A 21,469-nucleotide genomic window follows, 5' to 3' on the forward strand; every position below is an offset into this window, starting at 1 on the left:
CATTTTGTGGAGCGTCATGCAGTTCTAAGGCAGGTGGGCTTTTATCCCCGTCAACTCTGTGTACCTAAACTTATTCTTCAAAAATGAATTTGAAATTCTTTTTGTTTGTTACTCAGTAATTTTTATACATATTTTACTAGATATATATTTAAGAAAATGTGATGTTTCAGTATTTAATTATTCGTAAATATTACCTGGTTTACACATTAAGAACCAATCACATGTCTCCACTTAGGCCAAACTTGGTTATTTTCTCCACAGGGTACTGTGGAACACTGCATAATAGGAGTAATAATCCTTTCAGAATTGACTCAGGAAATGAACCTGGTAAGCCTTTCAGTCTAATGGTGACATGAAGTTTGCTAAGTAATGCTGTCTCTTTGATGTAAAATCTTCTTTATGTGGCATAAAACTCTTGAGTAGTTTTTTTTTCTATTGGTGGGATAATAATAAGTGTTCGAAATCTTTCATTGCTATTGAAAATAACAGCAATAGTATAAAATACTACAGAGAACGGGGAATTAGACATGGTCCTTACTCTGTGGCAAATGGAGAATTGTCCTTTTATCTTCTGTATATATAGTAATATACTAACCATAAGAAATAAATTAAATGCAGAAGAGAAACAAACCTTTATTTGCTTACAAATAGAAGAGAAGCCGTTTGGTGAATTGATTTTCATTGGTGAATTGATTCTCAACAATGGGCGCACAGCGGGACTCATTAAGGAACAGGCCACTTGGCACTCCGCCACATCTAGCGTGGATTTTCACCCCACATGAGGGGAGTTTTCAGAAGCTACGCCTCCCCCCAACGGTGCCTTTATGAGCTCAGCAGCTGAGCGCATCGTCACCTGCTCCTGGGCACGCTTGTACTTAACACGGTTCTAAACCAAACAAAAGAAGTTGGATTCTACATGGAATAGTGGTATAATAAAGGAGAATGTAGTGTCTGTATTTAAAAATGTCATCTTGAAATGGCCTGTGTGTGGGTGTGGGTGTGTGTGGATGGATGGATGGAGATATATATATATATATATATACACACATACATATGCAGATAGATAGATAGATAGATAGATAGATATATCTCCATCCATCCATCCATCCACACACATAGACATACAGGGAGAGCTTGCATATCCAGGACCCCTTGCCAACTCCCTTTGGAGTGACAACAGTTTCTGCATATATTAAAAAAAATATCATCCAAAATAACTATTTTCTACTTGTATTCAATCAGGAATTAGAAAACAATGAAGAGAATAGTACAACAACCCCATTTATTCATTATCTAGCTTGCATAACCATCAGCTTTTTGCTAATCTTAAAACTAGCATTTTCTTTTCATTTCCTACTTTCTAGCATAATAGGACTGCAGACGGCCCTGGTAGTGAGGATTTGCTGTGTGGGGGTCATTACTGAGGCCAGATGTTACCTGGCGCATGATTCAGAGAGCAAATAAGTTGTTTTAATTTTTAATTAACTACCTTAAACTTACAGAAAACATGGGAGTACAGTACAAAGTTCTTTTCTCAGCCATTTAATACTGAGTTGCTGACACGATCCCAGAATACTTTAGTGTGTTTCTTACATTCAAGGACATTTGCTTGTATAACCATAATACAACAATTAAAATCAAAAAGTTGAATGACATGTTATTGTTATCCTCATACTCCATTCAAATTACATCCTATATCCCAGGAAGCAACAAGTTTAGAATAGTGCATCTTATTTATTTGACATGTTTTATTGGTCTCCAACAATCTGGAAAATTTGTTTCCTATATTGAAGGAAGTTTTATTTGAAAGAAGGGAGAAATGCTGGAAATGCTAATTCAGATCTTACATATTGGATAACAGATTCTAGTAACTAGTTCCTATAATCACTTTGAACTGTTACATTTCACATTTCTATAAATAAGTTGCATTTAGGTATAGTTTAAATTGTATGATGGAGCCTTTGGAAGTGTCCGATAATCAATTTTGAGCTTTTTTTTTTTTTTTTTCAAATTTATGAACATTAGCAGGGAAAATGCTTTATTTTCTTCCAAATAGCAAAAGGAATGCTGTAGGAACTGTAGTCCATGGTGTTAATAATTGTTTGGGTATCTGATGTCAGCTTCGTTTGCTCTTTCCTATAGATAAATGGAAATATTAATGGTATTAATAGTGTGGCTTTGACCCTGTTATATTTTGGAGGCTCAAGAACTAGCTTTAGTAAATTTATTCTTAAAAATTATTTGTCATTAACAAAATGTTCAGAGGGAACATACTATTGCTTATGTAATAAATCATATTTGATTATTTATAATTTCTGCCTTGATTTCTTTTTAGAATACCAAGTATATATGAAACCAATGACATATCTGGTATATATAGAAATACCACTTTCACATAGAAGAATTTTTATGTAATTGATTCAATTCGCTGATTCATAGAAAGTTAGAATTTGAAAATTATGTTAGTGATTTCTCATTTTATTGATGGAGTCTGAGGAGCAGGAATTGATAGTATTTACCTATTATTTTATAGTAGTCAATTCTGGTTTTTAATTTTGGGGTCATTATAGTTTGTAGAAAGAGCCCTGAGTTGAAACAATTCAGAAACTTGGATTCTGACCGCGGCTGTGCCATTAACTCTTTGAGTAACCTTATTAAGCAAGTCAGTTATCCCAGTAGATATTTAAAAGTTCTTTTAGCTCGCTCTATACTTTACGATTCTTTAATCATAATTTGTATTCCTTTTCTTAATAAAATTTTGTTTTGCTAATCGTTAAGTCTGGTTAAGTAAATTCACCTTGACCTTTTTAGGTTGATTATTCTAGACCTTCAGCAAAACATAGGAAAATAGCTACCTCGTTTCGTGACACTTCTCTCAAAGACATTTTAGTGCTAGCATGCTCTCTTCTGAAAGAGGTAAGTTATTTAATAATTCAATATCCTAGTTAAAGTATTTAGGAAATTTTAAGTTTCAAAAGAATTTCAAATGAATCCCTCCCCTCATTCTGCCTTTTGAAGCGTTGTTGTGGACAATCCGAAGTACAGTAGATTTGCTCAGATCTGTAAGAGGTTCCAAAAATTCACTTTTTTTTTTTTTTTTTTTAACTAAGGATGTAATACAGTAAATCCAAAGGGAATTTAGCAACTTGCAGTTAGGTAGTAGTTTCATTGTCGTCTTATGTAGATGATTTATTACAGAAACTGACTGAGACTTAGTTTCTGGGTTGTCCCGCCCATATTTGAAATGACAGTACGTTTTCCTGATTCATCAGCTCTCAGCATTTATTCATAGTTCAGCCAAGATAGTTGACTTAAATAACTTCTTTGGGAAAGATTTCCTCATTTGCTACGTCTTGCCCTATCGATCATTAGGGATAGTATGATTTATAATCATATGGTGTTCTCTTGTAATATGGGGACTCTTTCATACTGCTCAAGCTTGTGAATTGGTATGATATAGCATTTTCCAAAGCATGTTTCACTAATCACTATTTTCTACTTATTTCAGTTCTGTGGTCTAGTAACATGATAACTCCCACATTAGGCCACACTGAAAGACCCTTCCTTATGTAAAACATTTTGCTTTTAGCATGGAAAATTTTAACATATACGAAAGTATGTGAATAGTGTAATTAGCTCCTTTGGACCCATCAGCCAGTTAAGCAGTAACAACTCATGACCATGTTTCATCTGTATCCTTAACCTAACCACTTTAGTTCTTTTTGTGTTATTCTGGAAGCAGAATCTCAGACTTCATATCATTTCCTCTGCAAATATTTCATGATGTATCTCTACGAGATATAATCTGTTCTGGTTGTATCAGAATGGACATTTTGCGTTTGAGGGGGGCGGGGCATTCGGGATTATCGTCCAGAAGCTCGCAAGTGTGCTTCCACATTCAAACAGCTCCGAAGACCTTGTTAGCTGAATTGGGATTATTTATGCTCGAAGTTCCCCACTTTTTCTTGAAGAACCTTATATTTTCAGCTTATTCCAAGAAACCTTTGAGCTAATGAATTCCATATATTTATACGTTTGTGCTGTTTAAAGTATTTGTCTTAAAGTTACCTCTTAAAACTTTAGAAAATGACCTACAATTTACAGGTAAGTGTAAAAGTTTTTATTTCCGTTTTGTAAAATGAAATTTGAAGATAGTCTGTTATTGTAGGTTTTTGTTGATAGAGATTTTACAATTCTTTCTAAAACATACAACAACATCACTTTTGTTTTTTTTTTTTTGCTACTTTTAATTTGGCATTGAAGAATTATTTAAATTAGTGAAGTGAAAATTTGTTTATTGACATATTTCATGATGTTTTATTTGACTTTGAACTTTTTTCAGGTATTGGCCAAACCTTTGAATCTTCAGGATGAAAGTCAACAGACTCTAGTAATGCAGGTCTTGAAACTAGTCCTCAACTGCCTTAACTTTGACTTCATTGGCAGTTTAGCAGATGAATCTGCAGATGATCTTTGCACAGTGCAGATTCCAACGACCTGGAGAACAAGTAAGAAGAACGTTTAGTGTCAGAGATGGTCAGCATAAGAGGCAGAGAACTAAGTAATATAGTTGCCTATTTGCAGTCCTCTGTTTTTCTCGGCAGTCAGAAGGTAGCTGCTGATAGCTGATAATGAAATCTGTTTTCCCCAATTCATATCGGAGTAACTTCCATATTTTGACTTTGTAAAAAAAGGAAAGACAGCTCTAGAGTTAGAAGGGAAACAGGTTTGGGAGGGAAAATGCAGAGTTCCGTTTGAAAACTTTCAGATAAATAGTGGGAGAGGATACAACACTCGGCAATAGATATCAACATGATTTTTAAAGTCATAAAGAGAATAAAATAGAATAATTGCCTTAGCAGGGCAGAATAGCAACTTAACATTGTTACAGAGAGGGATACCAAGGACACGCAAGCCGATTTGCTCTCACACATCCCAGAAAGACGATGGCACTAGGTGGGGTATTTCTGAGGTCACAAGTGGGGACTGGGGCTGAAAGGGCTCAAACTCCCCAGGATCTTCTCACCACGTGTACAGCTAGGTGACAGTCTTTCCCCTTCTCTGCCCTGAGTGCACTTCCTTCTCGCTTCTCAAGACCAGAGCTTTTTCACCCCGAGAAATTAAACTGGAGAGGTTTCACATTCAGGGTAATCAGATAAGGTGAGAATCACCATAGATTGTGTGAAAACCTCTAACCTGGAAATTAGAGACTAAAACAAACAAAAGGGGCTTCGTATCATAATCGTGGTCATGAATACATGAACCAACATCTAATTAAAATTGCACAGACTAAATATACACATACACATTCACTCACGAGTACATGTGAATCTGGGAAATCTGAATAAGATTGGTGGATTGTACCAAGGTAGTTTCCTGATTGTGATACTGTACCGTCGTTTTCTAAGAAGTTACCATTGGGAGGAACGGAGTAAAGGGTACCTGGGGTCTCTTCGTGTTATTTTTTACAACTGCATAAGAGTCTGAAATTTTCTCAAAAAAATTTTTTTTAAAGAGGTGGGGAGTGTTAGTAGAAACAAAATGAAGAGTAGATGTAAACTTAAAAAAGGTATATGTATTCCCAGAGAGATATGAAAAGGTAATTCATCTTTGAAACAAGAATAGGACATTGTTTTAAAAAGAAACTTTCAGAGAATGTTCCAAATATAAAAAGATGGTCGTGAAAATAAAATATCAGTAAAAGAGTTAGAAGGTGAAGGTTAAGGAAATATCTCAGGAAGTAGAACAGAAAAGCAAAGAGAGATGCGATAGGGTATAAAAATACAAGAATATTGGAGCATGAAGCTGGGAGGTCCGGCATCTAACTATTAGGAGTTCAAGAGGACAGGAAAAACAGAAGGAAATTTGTAAACAGATAATACCAAAAAATGTTCATAGCACTGACACATAAATTTTCAGATTGAAAAGTCCCATCAAGAACCCAACATAGTGAATGAAAAAAGCATATACACTAAGGTTCATAATCATGACATTTCAGAATAACGAAGATAAAGAGAAAATCCTAAAATCTACCAGAAAAAAAGTAAATCACTTCAAGGGACTGGCATCGAGAAAGGTATTAGACTTCTCAGCAGCAGCGCTGGAGGCCAGAGTACAAGGAGTAATGTCCTCAGACTTCTGAGGGAAAATTAGTTTCATACTAGACTGAAATTATGAAGTTTAAGAGAGTAGATGCAAATCTTCCTGAGGTTTATCCCTTATGTACCTGCTCTCAGGAAGCTACTTGATCATACAAGCCAAGAAAGTGGAAGATAAGGAAGGGGTTTGGGAAAACAGAACTTCATCATGAGCAGACAATGAACAGACATAAAAAAGAAATAGTTATATACCAAGTTTAGGAATAACCCCTCCAAAGCGAAGGCTCTGGGCGATACAGGAGCGAAAATGGAGATAATAGGTTACTTGATGCTATTGATTATGTGAAAAGTGGCATGAAGGACATTTTGCAGATCCGTCAGAGCATTTGGAAAGAATTAGTGACATACAACTAAGCACAGAAAGGATGCTATGATTAAATCCAGAGACTGTTATAAATGTGATATAATCATAGTGTACTTGGCTCAGTTATTAACATTATTTACATAGTAAATGTAAACACTTAGAATTGATTTAATCTCAACTTGTCATAATAGTGGATGTGTTTTTAAGAGAGAATGGATTCTGGAGGTGGGGGTGGTAGGGTAAGTGATTAGACATCTAAAGCCTCATGTACTGTGACAGGAATTCATTTAATGTCTAAAGTAAAACCAGTAGAGAAATAGTAATGTAGCGTGTTATTTGTAAACATATATATAAGTATAAGTAAGAGTCAAAAAAGTTGTTGAAAATGGGGTAGGGTATAGTTTTTTTTTATTATATACTTTTTAAGTACTTTTTGATACTATTTGCATTTTTAAATGTTTATATTACTTGAATACAAAGGAAAATATTAAAATGCTCTAGGTAAAAACTGTAGATGCTACATAGAAATAAGGAACATCTTAGCTAGTTAATTTCGATCTCTGTATTAATTTATCTTTCAAAGGAAAATAGGAATTAAAAAGGAATTAAGCCAACCTGGAAAGAGGGGCCACATGCAGGGGTTTTGGGGTTCTTGGTTTATGTGATAAAGATGTTAAGATCACAGAATTGAAAGTGATGGTGTAGAAAATAATTTTTTTTTTTCTAGTTTTCCTGGAACCAGAAACATTGGATCTTTTCTTCAATTTGTATCATTCTCTTCCACCGCTACTATCCCAGTTAGTAAGTAAAAATCATTAATCATGTCATTAAAAAGTACCTATGATCTTTCTCTAAGAGTGGTATAGATTTACTTTTAAAAATTCTATTCATGTTCTTGAATGGGTTTACCTCTCACAGGAAATTCTGACATCTTTTGGGATTTATATTGCTTAAGCAATTGTCAGATTCTATCTGCAGTCAACAGTGCATTTCATTGAATGGGCGAACCCAGAACCAATAACTGTTCATTTAGCTCCTGCTCAGAGCCAAGACACACTATCAGCCTCTAAGTATCTTTCTTCCTTCTCAGTCCGCGTTCCTGCTTCTGGGCCTCTGACCAGTAGTTGGACCCCGTCTGCTCTATTCCCTTCTGTTATCTCTCTGACTCTTCCTCAATCCTGTCTGTCTCCATATCTCAGGTGTGCCAGGCAGCCCCCATCAGATATCTCTAAATGAGAATCAAAGGGGATTTTGTGCCCATCACTCCAGTTCAATTATTTTTTGAATCAAATTCTATTATGTGATTAAAAAATTCTTGAAACTTATTGGTTATAGAGAACTTTGAGACTGTGAACCCCATCTTTGTGGAAGCTAAAACAGACCAGGCAAGATTGAAAAGAAAAAATAAAGAAAAAGTTGTCAGTTTAATATCTAAGCTTGTAGAAAAGTAAAGTTGGAGAATTCTAATATTGCCATTTTCCAAAAAAAGATGTTCCAGATTTAAAGTACATGTCAGTAGTATGTTTGTTTATATATGTTGTTGCCTAGAAGGGAGAAACTGATTCACAAAAATACTCCTCTTTTTTTTCTTTTTTTTTTTAAACGTGTGTGCTCTCGAATCTAGGATTTTAAGATGGTGGTTTTTAAGCTGGGTTTCACAGTACACACACATTTCCAGGTGATGCCACCTACTTCACCCTTCTTTCTTTTAACCAGACCAGTCTTGTTTTTAGTTGTTGAAAAACCTTGGTTTCATGTACAATTACATTCTGGGATAAAACAGATAGGCTACTGGTTCTTAAAAAATAAAGTAGAAAACGACTGTTTTAAGAGAAAGTAACATTTCTTGGTCATGCCCTGTTACGTGGTGCTTGTCTCGCTTTATCTTCCCAGTGGCCCTGCGAAGTAAGTGTTGTTATCCTCACTGTGTAGACAAAGAAACAGGCCTAGACTGGCTTAAGTGACTTTCTCTAGGGCAGCAAATTAAATATCAGAGCTGAGATTCAAACTCAGGTTTTTTTGGCCCCTGAGCCCTGGATGGTTTTTTTACTATACTAGTGGTTCCCAAACCTTCTATACATCAGAATTGCATAAGGAAGTTTTTTTATTTTCTAACGGGACTGTGGCAAACTGGAGATCACCTAGAAGGCCATCCTCTGATTTTTATCCCTATGCTCATCCTCACCAGAAGAGCCAGACATTTTCCATGAAATTAAAATATTTAAATATTGGCAGCAAACTTTAATTAAAAAAAGAGTGGGCAAGCCAATGCATGCGGACCGATACAAAACGTATATGGGCCAGTTTGGTGGCCTGAAAGTTGCCAATTTGGGGCCTTTTACTTAATGATCAGACAGACTTCGGTGGGTACCAATGGTAGAATTAAGAACCCAAGTAGGGAAATTGTCTGGTAAAGTATTAATTTTAGGATGATAACTAGGCCACAGATACTCCGTAGGAATTTTTAGAGGGTATCTGACTTTTCCAGCAGCAGTTTCCAGATTGTTCCTTGATAGTAATGAATGGAGAGATCTTTATCACCAAACAGATTTGGGGCATGTTAGATTAATGAAGCTCCAGGGGTTTATCCCACTGCAGGATGCCATAGTGCATAACGTGCTGTATTTCCCAAATATACTCTGCCGCGAAACCATATTTTCTCTTGGGTAGAACGTCTGATTCATGGGTTTGCAAACAGAACTGGTCATCAGAAGCAGTTGGAAGCCTTTTGAGTATGTGCGTGTCCAGGCTCTGCTCCGGCATATTTAATATATGATAAGAATATTAGAGGAGAGAACACGCAGGTAGAAACAGGAATGTTGGTCATGGAGCTGAAGACTCGTGGGTGGTAGTGGTGATTGATATGTTAAATGTTTAGCTTTCATTATTTCTAGATTCTATGATGCTTTTTTAATCACAAAAAATAAATTTTTTTATATAAAGACAAGTGTACCTCACATGTGGCCGTAGTTACTTTAAAAACTGAAATGAAGTTTGTTTTCCCTTTTTCAGGCTCTTTCATGTTTAGTTCAGTTTGCTTCTACAAGAAGGTCCTTATTTAGCAGTCCTGAACGTGCCAAGTACCTTGGTAATTTAATTAAGGGAGTAAGGAGGATACTTGAAAACCCTCAGGTATTTACGAAGTAATTTAATTAATATTTAGCATGTAGAAATAACAGTTTTTCTGCTGAAAGCTGTATAAGAAACCCGTGACTTTATTATGGTACTGGAAGAAAACATGAAGTATCATATCCATCTTCCTTATATTTCATTTGTAGTAGAAACGGGCAGTTTTTAAAAATGGATGTATTCTTGACAGATTTCTGTGTTGTTCCTCTTTTATTTTTTGCATCCTTTTAGGTGAATAGAGGTTATATATCTTATGCTTCTGCGTTTTTTGTTTGTTTGTTTTTACCATTGTGCTACATTTCTTTGATTGTACTTCTTAAATTAGTGAAGTGATTAACTCAGAGTTATATCTTCTGAACTAGAAGACTTAAATCTGAATGTTAACATTGTAATAAGTGGCTTTAAATTATGAAATAATGTCTTTTTGCCCTCTTGTGGACAAATAAGAGTTTGTAGATTTTAAAATCTACTCTCAACACTAACTGCAAAGCTTCAATAGCAGTATTTATTTCAGAGGAATACAGAGCCATTATTAATTAATGATTTTTGCATGTCTAGATAAAATTTTTTGTTTTACTTTTTGGTTTTGGTTTAAAATATCTGTAATGAAAGTACAGATTTTTTAAAGTTATATGATTTAAGGAGGTTTATGTAAGTCTCTTGGTGGTTACTGATTTTTGAGGGGACATATAATATCTACATAAGGAAAATTATAAAGAGCAATTGTTTTTGCAGGTTATTCTCAGGAGTATTTTATATATTGTGCATTTGCTTTACCTTTTCAGTGTTAGCATAACTGTACTGTAAAATTTACGTGTTTTGCTGATAAATGGGATTTTACCAATATACTTAAAAAATTCTAAAAGTTGTTTTAATTACCGTCATCAATCTTTCTTTATGTGGAAGGTAATATGCTAGTGTCAGATAATTCTCTTAATTGATTTTCCAACATCTACATGTTGATGGTTTATGGCTGTAAAAGTTAGCTCGAATATTATATTAATTATTTTAGAATCACAGACACGTATCAGAAGACCTATGAGTACATAATATCTTTTTATAATTTGTCTTTAATAATTAGACACTATTTTATATTCTTTCATGTAGCTCATTCGAATGACATTTCTTAGAAACTCTTTTAGTATTAAACAGATACTTTTCTAATTATTTTTTACGCCAGCTTCCAAGCAAAGTGCTCAGCCTGTAGAGATAATAGCACGCGTGCTGTGTCTTCAAGCAGCTCACAGACAATCAGGGGCACCTGTCTTGGTCTTCTAACCTATCTTCCCCCAAAGTCACCTCTATATCTCGTAGTATTTTTGTTAAACTTTCTGTTCTACCTTGCCATAAATTATTCAAATGATCCTCCATTTAGCAATAGAGAATTGCCAAAGGGCACAATACCTGTAGGTACTCAATAAAAATTTGTTAAATTAACAGACATTTCTGTGATTTGTGTGTGCACATATACCATTTTTCTTACGTCCAGCTGATATTGCTCTTTTCCGGGCTTTCAAGAGCCCATTCTTATTTTTTCCCTTAAATATCTTTCAAGTCTTTTATTGACTTTGTTTAAGCTACAGGACACACACACATAAATGTTTTGCATAATACAATGGGTTCCTAAACATTATAATTTAGTCATCATGGTGCAGAGCTTCCTCCAAAAGCCTCTACTTTGGATTCCTTGTTATTAATCATTCATGACCATGTTAAATCCAACAGGAATTACTTGTTTTCTTTCATTAATACCTACCCAGTTGATATAAAGTGCCATAAGTACCCTTGAAAACTGGGAAACTTAATAAAATACCCTTGGAATTTTATTAATGGTATAATATTTTGTTTCATTTGTTTTTGAGTATTTTTAAATATCTTTTTCTTTTTTGTCTCATATTTTAGGGTTTGTCTGATCCAGGTAATTATCATGAATTTTGTCGATTTTTAGCTCGTTTAAAGACAAATTACCAGCTGGGAGAATTAGTTATGGTGAAGGAGTATCCTGAAGTTATCAGGTTGATTGCTAATTTTACCATTACTAGCCTACAGGTAAATAGAAATATATAATGGTATTAAACTGTAGATAGTTTTAAAACAATTTCTTGGTAAGGTTTGGTGGGGATTTTTTTTAACAATTATTACAGTGCTTTGCTAAAAATGTTCATTGTGACATTTTTTATAACAAAAAATTATAAAATCTAAATAACACATATTGAAGAATGAATCGAAAAGTCATAGTAAAATCTTTGTGAAGAAATAAAACTTTTACAGATTGGTTTTTGGGAAATTTTTGAAATTTTTTTTATAAGTCTGGAGGAAGTTTTTAAAACCATATTTTCCACATGATAGCCACTCTGAAAAACTATTCATGAAATGAAGATTAGAAGAAAGTACACTAACGTTTTAATGGTGACATTCCTAGGTGGTAGAATAATGAGAGATTGTTAATTTCTTCTTTAGACTATTTTGCATTTATGAAATTTGCTACGTTAAGTGTTTATTGGTTATATAATCAGGATAAAAATTAATTTTAAAATCTCTGTTTAGTAATTTTGCCTCTGTAATTCTTATTCTAGGAAGATATGTCATTTTCAATAACATTTGCTTTATTTCTTTATAGCATTGGGAATTTGCTCCCAACAGTGTTCATTATTTATTAACTCTGTGGCAAAGGATGGTTGCATCAGTTCCTTTTGTGAAATCAACTGAACCCCACTTATTAGACACTTACGCACCAGAAATCACGAAGGCCTTTATCACTTCTCGGTTGGAATCTGTTGCCATTGTCGTGAGGTATTGAAAACTAAATCTTTCTGTTGTATTTTCATCTTCTGCATCTCAGAATTTTTAAAAATCGAAGTATAATTTACCTACTGTAAAATTCTCCCCTTTTAGTGTGCAGTTTAATTAGTTCTGACAAGTGCATATGATTGATAACTGTCATCACGGTCAAGGTAAAGGATAGTTTCATCACTTCCCAGAAGGTCTTTTGGGTCCCTTTGTAGTCAGCCCTTTCCTACCCTCAGCCTCTGGCAATTACCGATTTGTTTTGTTTCCCTGTAGTGTTCGCCTTTTCCATAATGTCATATAAGTGAGATCACATAGTACATAGCCTTTTAGTCTGGCTTCTTTCACTTAGCAGAATGTGTTTTAGGTTCTTCTGTGTTGGGTCAGTAGTTTTCCTTTTTATTGCTGAATAATATTCCATTTTATGGACCTATCACAGTTTGTTTATCCATTCACTTGTCAATAGACATTTGGGTTGTTTTTATTTTTTGTAAATTATGAATAATTATTTCTCTTGAGTAAATACCTAGGTGTGAGACTCCCGGGTTGCATGGTAAGTGCATTTTTTACTTTATAAGTAACTGCCAAACTGTTTACTAAGTGGCTGGATTATTTTGCATTCCTACCAGCAGTGTATGAAAGATACAATTGCTTGCATCTTCACCAGCACTTGATATTGTCAATTTTTTAAAATTTTAGTCATTCTGAAGGTGTGTAGAGATACCTCATTATGGTTTTAATTGGCATTTCTTTAATGACTCTTAATGTAGAGTATCTTTTTATGAGCTTACATATCATTTGTATGTATTCTTTGGCAAAGTGCCAGTCAAATCTGTTGCCCGTGGTTTTTTTTTTTTTTTTTTTTTAATTGGGTCGTTTGTTTTCTTACACTGAGATTTGGAGGTCTGTATATTCTGGTCACACATCTTCTTATCATAGTGTTTTGCAAATATTTTCTCCCAGTCTATAGCTTGCCTTTTCATTTCCCAAAGTGTTTCAAAGAGAAGTAGTTTTAAAGTTTGACGAAGTCCAATTTATCCTTTATTTTTTCTTTTAGAGGTTTTATACTTTTAGAATTAACATTTAGGTCTATGATTCATTTTTGTATGTGATGTGAGGTAAAGCTTAAGGTTCTTTTTTTTTTCTTTTGCATGTGGGTGGCAAATTATCCAAACACCATTTGTAGAAGACTATGTTCTCTCTATTGAATTGCCTCTACACCATTTTCAAAAATTGACCACATACATGTGGTTCTATTTCTGGACCCTATTCTCATTAATCTATGTGTTTCTCCTTCTGCCAATACCCTGTCTTGATTGCTGTGGTCTTATAATAAGCTTTGACATCAGATAGTAGACGACTTACTCTGGTTTCCCCTTTTCAAAATTATTGGCTCTTACTTCCTTTGTGTTTCTATGTAAATTTTAGAATCATCTTGTCAGTATCTACAACAAAACCCTGCTGGGATTTTGACTGGGATTGCATTGAATTTTTATAAACATTTGGGGAAGAATTGACATCTCAGCGGTATCAAGTCTTTCAGCCAATGAGCACGTTTATCTTTTAATTTAGCTCTTCTGTGATTTCTTTCGTCAGTATCTTGTAGTATTCAGCATTCAGATCTTACATATGTTTAATTAGATTTAATTAGTATTTTATGTTTTCTAGTGCCTTTAGAAGAGAAGCTTTTTTAAATTTAAATTTCCAATTGTTCATTGCTAGTATATAGTAATACAGTTGAATTTTGTTTATTGACCCTGTGTACTAGGACCTTGGTAGACGCACTTGTTAGCACCAGTAGCTTTTTTGTAGGTTTTTTTGGTATTTTTTATGTACATAATCATGTCATTTTCAAATACATTTTATTTCTTACCTTGCAATCTATTTTATTCCTTTACCATGATGGAATTTTTCTTTAACATAAAGTTTATTTGTGGTGACTGAAAGTACATCGCATTCTAACGTCGTCTGCAAACTCGTTCTTATATATTTGCAGAGATCATTTAGATGATCCACTGGATGACACCGCCACTGTGTTTCAGCAGTTGGAGCAGTTATGCACCGTCAGCAGATGTGAATATGAAAAGACGTGCACTCTTCTTGTACAGTTGTTCGACCAAAACGCACAGAATTATCAGAAGCTTCTGCATTCAGCTTCTGGGATAACTGTGGACATGGCAATTCAGGAAGGTTGGTAAATTTCATATGACTATTATATGGTCTTAAGTTGAATTTTAAGTAGCTTCATTCATCACTTTAATAATTTTATGCAAATTATTTTTATATATTTCCCCCACTTCCTCACCCTCTAATAAGCCATTAATTTTTTTTTAACCTTCTGGATATTTTGGTAGCTTAATGGTTAATTTTAGTTTTCCTTTATAAGATTCACAGGCAAAATTTCTCTCCAGAATCAGTATCAAGCAGAGCTAATAATAGTCTTTGGGTAGACTGTATTGTCTTCTAACGACCTTTTAACTGATCTGATTGTGTTTCCTTTTTTGTTATAGATGATTGCAAATTCAGAGCCCAATTTTAGCCAGTAAAAAATTATATAAGACCTCATCATGGCTTTATATTTGTGTATTAGCCTTCACCATGACTTTATTACTATATTTTAATTCTTTAATCTATGAATCCCATTATTTTTCTTTAATCCTTTATTGAAGGAGGGTTTATTTATTTCTGTATATCCCTTAAATCCTTTTAGGAACATAACAGGGAATGAAAATAAATAGCTTTTTCAGATTTTTTTAATAAGATGAGTTAGAGAGTGAAACTGGCTTTATACATTTATAGTAGAAGGCACTTTAATTATAGTTCTAGAATGGCTTTTTTAAAAATATTTCTTTGTATATTTTATCTCGTTTTGGAAAATGAGTAGTAAGAGTTGATAGTAAAACTTACTTTAGATGATTTCTCATCTAAACTTTTTTGTAAAAATTCTTTAAAAAATTGTCCTTTGCATTTACATAATGTCTCTTTAAAATGCCTTGTATTCATTATCTTTTTGTTTAGTTGCACAATACTGCTGAAGAGCTAGATAGTGGAATAGTTAGCCTTTTCTACTTTAAATGTTCTCTTACTAGGATTTCATTATTTATAAATTAAATTGGGGAGAACTAACATTTTTTGCAGCACTTAGTCTCTTCATCATTGATTACTTCTTTTAGTAGAGTTTTGCAAATTGTTAAATATCGAATATATACAAGAGGATATTCATATAGATTGAGACACAGTGGCTAGCGGTGACAGACACCATCACGGAGCTTAAAGAATAGGTCAGCATATCTTCGTTGTTCCTTTGTTCTTCTTTTCCAAATTCATCCTCTTTCCTACCAGCAGAAAATACTTGTAATCTTGAATTTGGTGTTTATTAACTAAAGCCTTTTCTTCATAGTTTTACTGCATATGTATAAGTTCTGAAAATAATGCATGGTTTTGCATACTTCTGAACTTCATACAAATGCAATCAAGCTGTATTTATTCTTCTACAACTTGCTGTATTGTTTCTTCTCTCAGGATGTACCTTGATGAGAGTCTGTGTTGATGCCATAGCTGGAGTTCCTTCATTTGTGCTGCCAGCGTTCTGTTCTTTGAATAAGCCACAGTTTATTTATGCATTTTCTTTTCAGTGGGTTTTCGTTTTCTCTATTTTTTGATCATACAGTGAATGCTGCTGTAAAGATTGTTATGTATACCCATTTCGTGGTCAGCATCAGTAAGTAGACAATGCCACTAGATTACAGAACGATTGTACTACTTTATCCCACTCACCCTGACTGGTTGAGGTGCTATACCTCATGGATATTTGACTTTTCACTCTCATGATTATTAACAAGGTTTAGCATCGTTTCATGTTTATTGACTGTTAGTTGTGTCATCATCAGCGATATATACATTCATGACTTTCGTTCATTTCCCCCTCACCATTTGGATTATTGGTCTTTCTCTTACGGAGTGAGCTCTTTATATACTTTTGACACTAATCCTTTATTTATTTGAATTGTAAATATGGTCTCTTACGTTTGTGACCTATCTTTACTTATCACTTTAATGTGGCTATTTTCTTAGTTATTTTCGTATCAAACTTTATATTAATTCACCTAATCTTTTTCAAGAGGTAATATGTTTATATTGTCCAGAAATAAGAAAATGTGTTCAGTTCCAGACCTATAATGTGTCCTCTCATTCTTCACTCTAATAAGTAATGATTCTTTCCAGTTTCCTATGCATATACAATTAGGAATGTATAGATTCTTATCCCTCTCTTATTTACATAGACTGTGGCATACCAGCTCCCTGTTCTGTTTCTTGCTTTTTTTCCTTTAACTGTATTTTATAGCTATTTTGAAAGCAGTATATAGAGAATGCTTATTTTTTTATAGATGCATAACATTTTATTTTTTGAATGTATCATCATTTATTTAATCATCCTCCACTATTGAGAGTCATTTGAGTTATTTGCCATCTTCTTTTAAAACTAATGCTGTACAAATTAACCTTGTACATATATCGTGCTTTTCTTGGCCATTCTTGTGTCTTTTGTGAAATGTCTATTCACATTTTTTGCACATTTCTAAATTGGGTTGCTTGTCCTTTTATATGTATGCTTACTAGAATTGTAAGAGGGTCATAATTCTGTATACAATCCCTTTTTCATGTATGTGTTTGCAAATATTTTCTCCTTTTCCGTGGTTTTGTCTTAACTATCTTTAAAGAGCAAAAGTTAAATTCTGATGATCTACCTTTTCAATTTTTTCTTTATGGCTTGTGCTTTTTATATTTAAGAAATGTGCAACCCAAGTTGCAAGGATGTTCTCTTATGTTTTCTTCTAGAAGTTTTATGTTTTTAGCTATTATATTTAGGTCTTTGATCCACTTTGTTTAATTTTGTGAATGGTACGAGGTAAAAATAAGGTCCCCTCCCTAGCCCGCGCACTTATCAAGTTCTAGCACCATTTGCTGAAACGACTCTTTTTTTCTCCATTGAGTTATCATGACACTTTTTGTCAAAAATCAATTGATCATAAAAGGCTAAGGTCTGTTACTGAACTCTGTTCTGTATCGTTGACCTACATGTTTATCCTTATGGCAGTTTCATACTGTACTGGTTAGCACAGCTTTATAATTCTTGATATCAGGTAATTTAAGTCCTCTGGTCTTGTTCTCCTTTCTAAAACTTGTTTTGTCTCTTCTAGGCATTTTTTTATTATTAATTTCTGTATTAATTTTAGCATCAGCTTGTCAGTTTCTTCCAAAAAACTCACTAGATTTTGATTGGGATTGCATGTCAATGCGTACTTCAGTTTAGGTCATCTTCACAGTACGCAGTCTTCCAGTTCAGCGACTTGCTATATTGCTCCATTTACATAGGTGTTCTTTAATTTTCTTTGCAATGCTTTGTTGTTCTCAGCGCACAGGTATTAAAAATCTTGCACTAAATTTATTCTTATATGTCTTTATGCTGTTGTAAATTTTATGATTATTCTCTGCTACTCTATAAAACTAAAATTGATTTTTGTCTTTGTGTCCTATGACTTTGCTAAATTCACTTATTAATTCTAATAGCTTTTTTGTAGATACTTTAGGATTGTTTTATATGATCATGTCATCTGCAAATAAAGACAGTTTTATGTCTTCATGCCTCTTACTTCTTTTTCTTGCTTTATTTCAATGGTAGGACCTCCAATACAGTATTGAATAAAAGTGGGAAGAGTGGGTAATCTGGCCTTGTTTTAGTTTGTACAGAAAAAGCATTCAGCCTTTTACCATCAAGTATGATATTATCTGTAGTTTTTTTTTTAAAGCTGTCCATAATAAATTTGAGGAAGTTCTATTCTCCCAACTATTTATAATAATGGGGCATTGATTTTTTTAAAATGCTTTTTCTGCATCTATTCAAATGACCTTTTTTCCTTCATTTTAATTATGGTGAATTACATTGATTGATTTTTCTATATTAAGCCAGTTTTGCATTCCTAGGATAAATCCTACTTGGTTATAATATACTTGTTATTTGGTCTTTTTCTCCCCTAATTTTGGATTGGAGACTCCACATCTTTGATTTTTAGATTTTGGCATTTTTCTAATAAAAAGATTTAAAGCTATAAATTTTACTTTAAGCATTGCTTTAGCTGCATCTCATAAATTTTTATTTTAATTATTATGTAACAAAGTATTTTTTAATCTGTTGTTTATTTGTTAATTTGTGTATTATTTATAAGCGTGCTTTTTATTTCCAAATATTTGGGGTTATCCTAGTTTCCTTATTGTTACTGATTTCTAATTCTGTCTTAGTCAATATCATTTTATATGATTTCAGTCTTTTTAAATTTATTGAGAATAGTTTAATGACCCAGAACCCTGGTAAACATACCAGGTACACTTGAAAAGAATGTGTATTTTACCATTGTTGTGTATAATAGTATGTAAATAGAAATTAAGCCAAGACAGTTAATAGTGCTGTTCACATAGTTTTTGTCTTTACTATTTTGTTTTTTGTGGATTTTGTTTTGATCTGTTTCTATTATTTACAGAGAGAAAGGTGCTAAAATCTCCAAACAGGATTGTGGAATTGTTTATACTACTTTCAGTTGTTAATTTTTGCTTCTTGTAGATATTTATAGTAGTTTTGTCTTTTTTATTAGTTGACCCTTTTATCTTGAAATCTCTGCTCTGGTGTGCTCATAAGCCAGTGCAGTCTTATGTTCTCTGTTTACGTAGGATCACCTTCTCCATCCATTTATTTCCACTCTGTCTGTGTCTTTACATTTAATGTGTGTTTCTTATGGACAGTATATAGTCCTTCTTTTAAAAAATCCATTCTGACCATTTCCGTATTTTAATTGAAGTGTGCAGTCCAGTAACTAAATGGGTAGAGAACTACCAACTCAATGCCATATAAACTATTTCCTTAGAATAAGGTTTTTCATATCACACTGGTAGTTTATATTTAGGCTATAAATCATTTGAGGTCTGACTTGAGGGTCTTTTCTTCCTGTCCACCTAACATGGAAGTCAAGTCAGACAAGTTTCTGTGTTATCATTCTCTGTCTAGGCCAGGTTTTCCCCCTCCAGTTCACCTTTTCACTAAGGTTAGAACTCTGTGTCCCCGCTTTATGAGGTTTTTATTGGATGCCTCACCTTTGGTATACCCAAGGCTTTGTCCTTTGACCATCGAAGCAGAAGGTCCAGTTCTCTCTAGTTAGTTATTTATGTCTCGAAATTTCAGCTCTCACATTATTTTTGGACTTTGAGGATTATTTTACTTTCTTACCAGATCAGTAGTACATTTGCTGCCTTTGTACAAATGAGAAAAAGGCTCCCTTTCTCCCGGGCAGGTGCAGTGCCATGTGAGGGTTTACCACCTGGTGAGTGTGGGCTGGATTTCAGTCCCACTTGTCCCTTCAGTTAAGTATTTTTTGTGGATATTGTAGTGTTTTCTTTATTCCATGGTGACACAATGGCAGCCTTATACAGTATCTTTTCAGATTTGTTTTCTACATTCATTCAGAGTATATCATGTTATAATTTGGTTCATGTTTAGCCAGCTACCTATAAAATCACATATTTTTTTTTCAGTTTGTATAACGATTAGTTTTTGCTTCTTTAAAAGTAAAGGATGAGTAGTAACTTTCACTTCAGTGTTGTCAACTAGATGTTCTGAAAGGCCTTCCAGCTGCAAAACAGTCAGATCATGGATAAACTTGTTAACGGATTGCTGGGCTTGAAATACGTACAGATGGTCCCGACTTTGATGGCTTAATTTACAATTTTTTGACTTTATGATGGTGCGCAAGTGATAATGCGTTGAGCAGAAACCATACTTTGTATTTTGATTTTTGATCTTTTCTCAAGCTAGTGGTATGTATACAATACTCTTTGCATTTCTGGGCAGCAGCAGTGGGACGATTTTGCCCAACTATAGACTAATGGAAGAGTTCTAGTGGATCAGGTTAGGCTGGGATGTCCGGTTAGGTTCGGTGTATTCAATGCATTTTTGACTTGTATTTGCAATGATGGGACATGACCCCATAGTTCTGAGGTTCCTTCTCCTTCACTCTGCCCCTCTTCACTCCGTCCTTCTTCTAACTACTTTCTTTCTCCCTCAAAAAAAATGAACTTTAACCAGAATGGGACTGGTCAGTCAGCAGCAACAAGGGCAAAAGGCAATTTTGCTTTCCAAGGCAAATGATCAATATCAGTGATTAAATTAGTGGCAAGCTCTTTGGGCAGGATCAAAGCCAGTGTACCAACCTTGAGATTCTTACATGAAGTTACACCCTTAAAAGGGATAAAGTGGCCCTAATTGGTTGATCCCCTTGGCTCCAGCCAAAAAGTAAATTAAAATTTCTGTGAAGAATAGCAACCATAATTTAAGACCTTCAGAATCCTGCAGATTAAGATCAATCAAATAAGTGTTTACAATTTAAAAAATAACCAAACAATGAAACAAGATACCATAAGTTAGCACTAACAGAAACAATATATTGTCCATTTGATTTAGCCCTCCCCAAGGACTTAAGATATTGAAATTGGACAGGAATATAAAATAATTATATATGAAATGTTTAAAGGAATAAAAAATAGAATCCCAGTAAGCTACCAAGTGTATGAAAAATGGCCAGGCAGATTGAAGAAGGCTCAAGTAAAACTTTTATTATTGCAAAAAAAAAAATTTGTGATCTAAAATGTAATGGGTACTACGGCCATGCCACCCTGAACATGCCCGATCTCATCTGATCTCGAAAGCAAAGCAGGGTCAGGCCTGGTTAGTACTTGGATGGGAGACCACTTCGGAATACCAGGTGCTGTAGGTGTAAAAAAATAAAATAAAATGTAATGGATGTGTTAAACAGTTAATTAGACCTAGCTGAAGAAAGAATTAGCAGATAGGCAGCTAGACTCAAAGAAGTTTTTAAGACTGTGGACAGAATACCAGGTGCTGTACGTGTAAAAAAATAAAATAAAATAAAATAAAATGAAACGAAATAAAATGTAACGGATGTGTTAAACAGTAAATTAGACCTAGCTGAAGAAAGAATTAGCAGATTGGCAGCTAGACTCAAAGAAGTTTTTAAGACTGTGG

At 33.9% G+C, this 21,469-nt stretch overlaps 1 protein-coding gene and 1 pseudogene across 5 annotated transcripts in view; both read left to right on the top strand.

Annotated features, from left to right (window-relative positions):
• Positions 1–21,469, top strand: part of RANBP17 (RAN binding protein 17) — a 245,233-nt gene that overhangs the window by 11,941 nt on the left and 211,823 nt on the right. For 4 of the 5 annotated variants that reach the window (XM_025043079.1, XM_006906589.3, XM_025043080.1 and 1 more), the window contains exons 4-11: positions 262–327; positions 2,812–2,916; positions 4,343–4,508; positions 7,190–7,263; positions 9,475–9,594; positions 11,494–11,640; positions 12,212–12,384; positions 14,375–14,568. In XM_025043079.1, the coding sequence (XP_024898847.1) occupies positions 262–327; positions 2,812–2,916; positions 4,343–4,508; positions 7,190–7,263; positions 9,475–9,594; positions 11,494–11,640; positions 12,212–12,384; positions 14,375–14,568 (1,045 nt within the window). The remainder of the gene's footprint in view (positions 1–261; positions 328–2,811; positions 2,917–4,342; positions 4,509–7,189; positions 7,264–9,474; positions 9,595–11,493; positions 11,641–12,211; positions 12,385–14,374; positions 14,569–21,469) is intronic. The other variant, XM_025043082.1, reaches the window with a different exon arrangement.
• LOC112475360 lies at positions 21,082–21,200 on the top strand (annotated as a pseudogene).

The sequence above is a fragment of the Pteropus alecto genome, unplaced genomic scaffold (genome assembly GCF_000325575.1).
Source record: "Pteropus alecto unplaced genomic scaffold, ASM32557v1 scaffold40, whole genome shotgun sequence".
Classification (NCBI taxonomy): domain Eukaryota; kingdom Metazoa; phylum Chordata; class Mammalia; order Chiroptera; family Pteropodidae; genus Pteropus; species Pteropus alecto.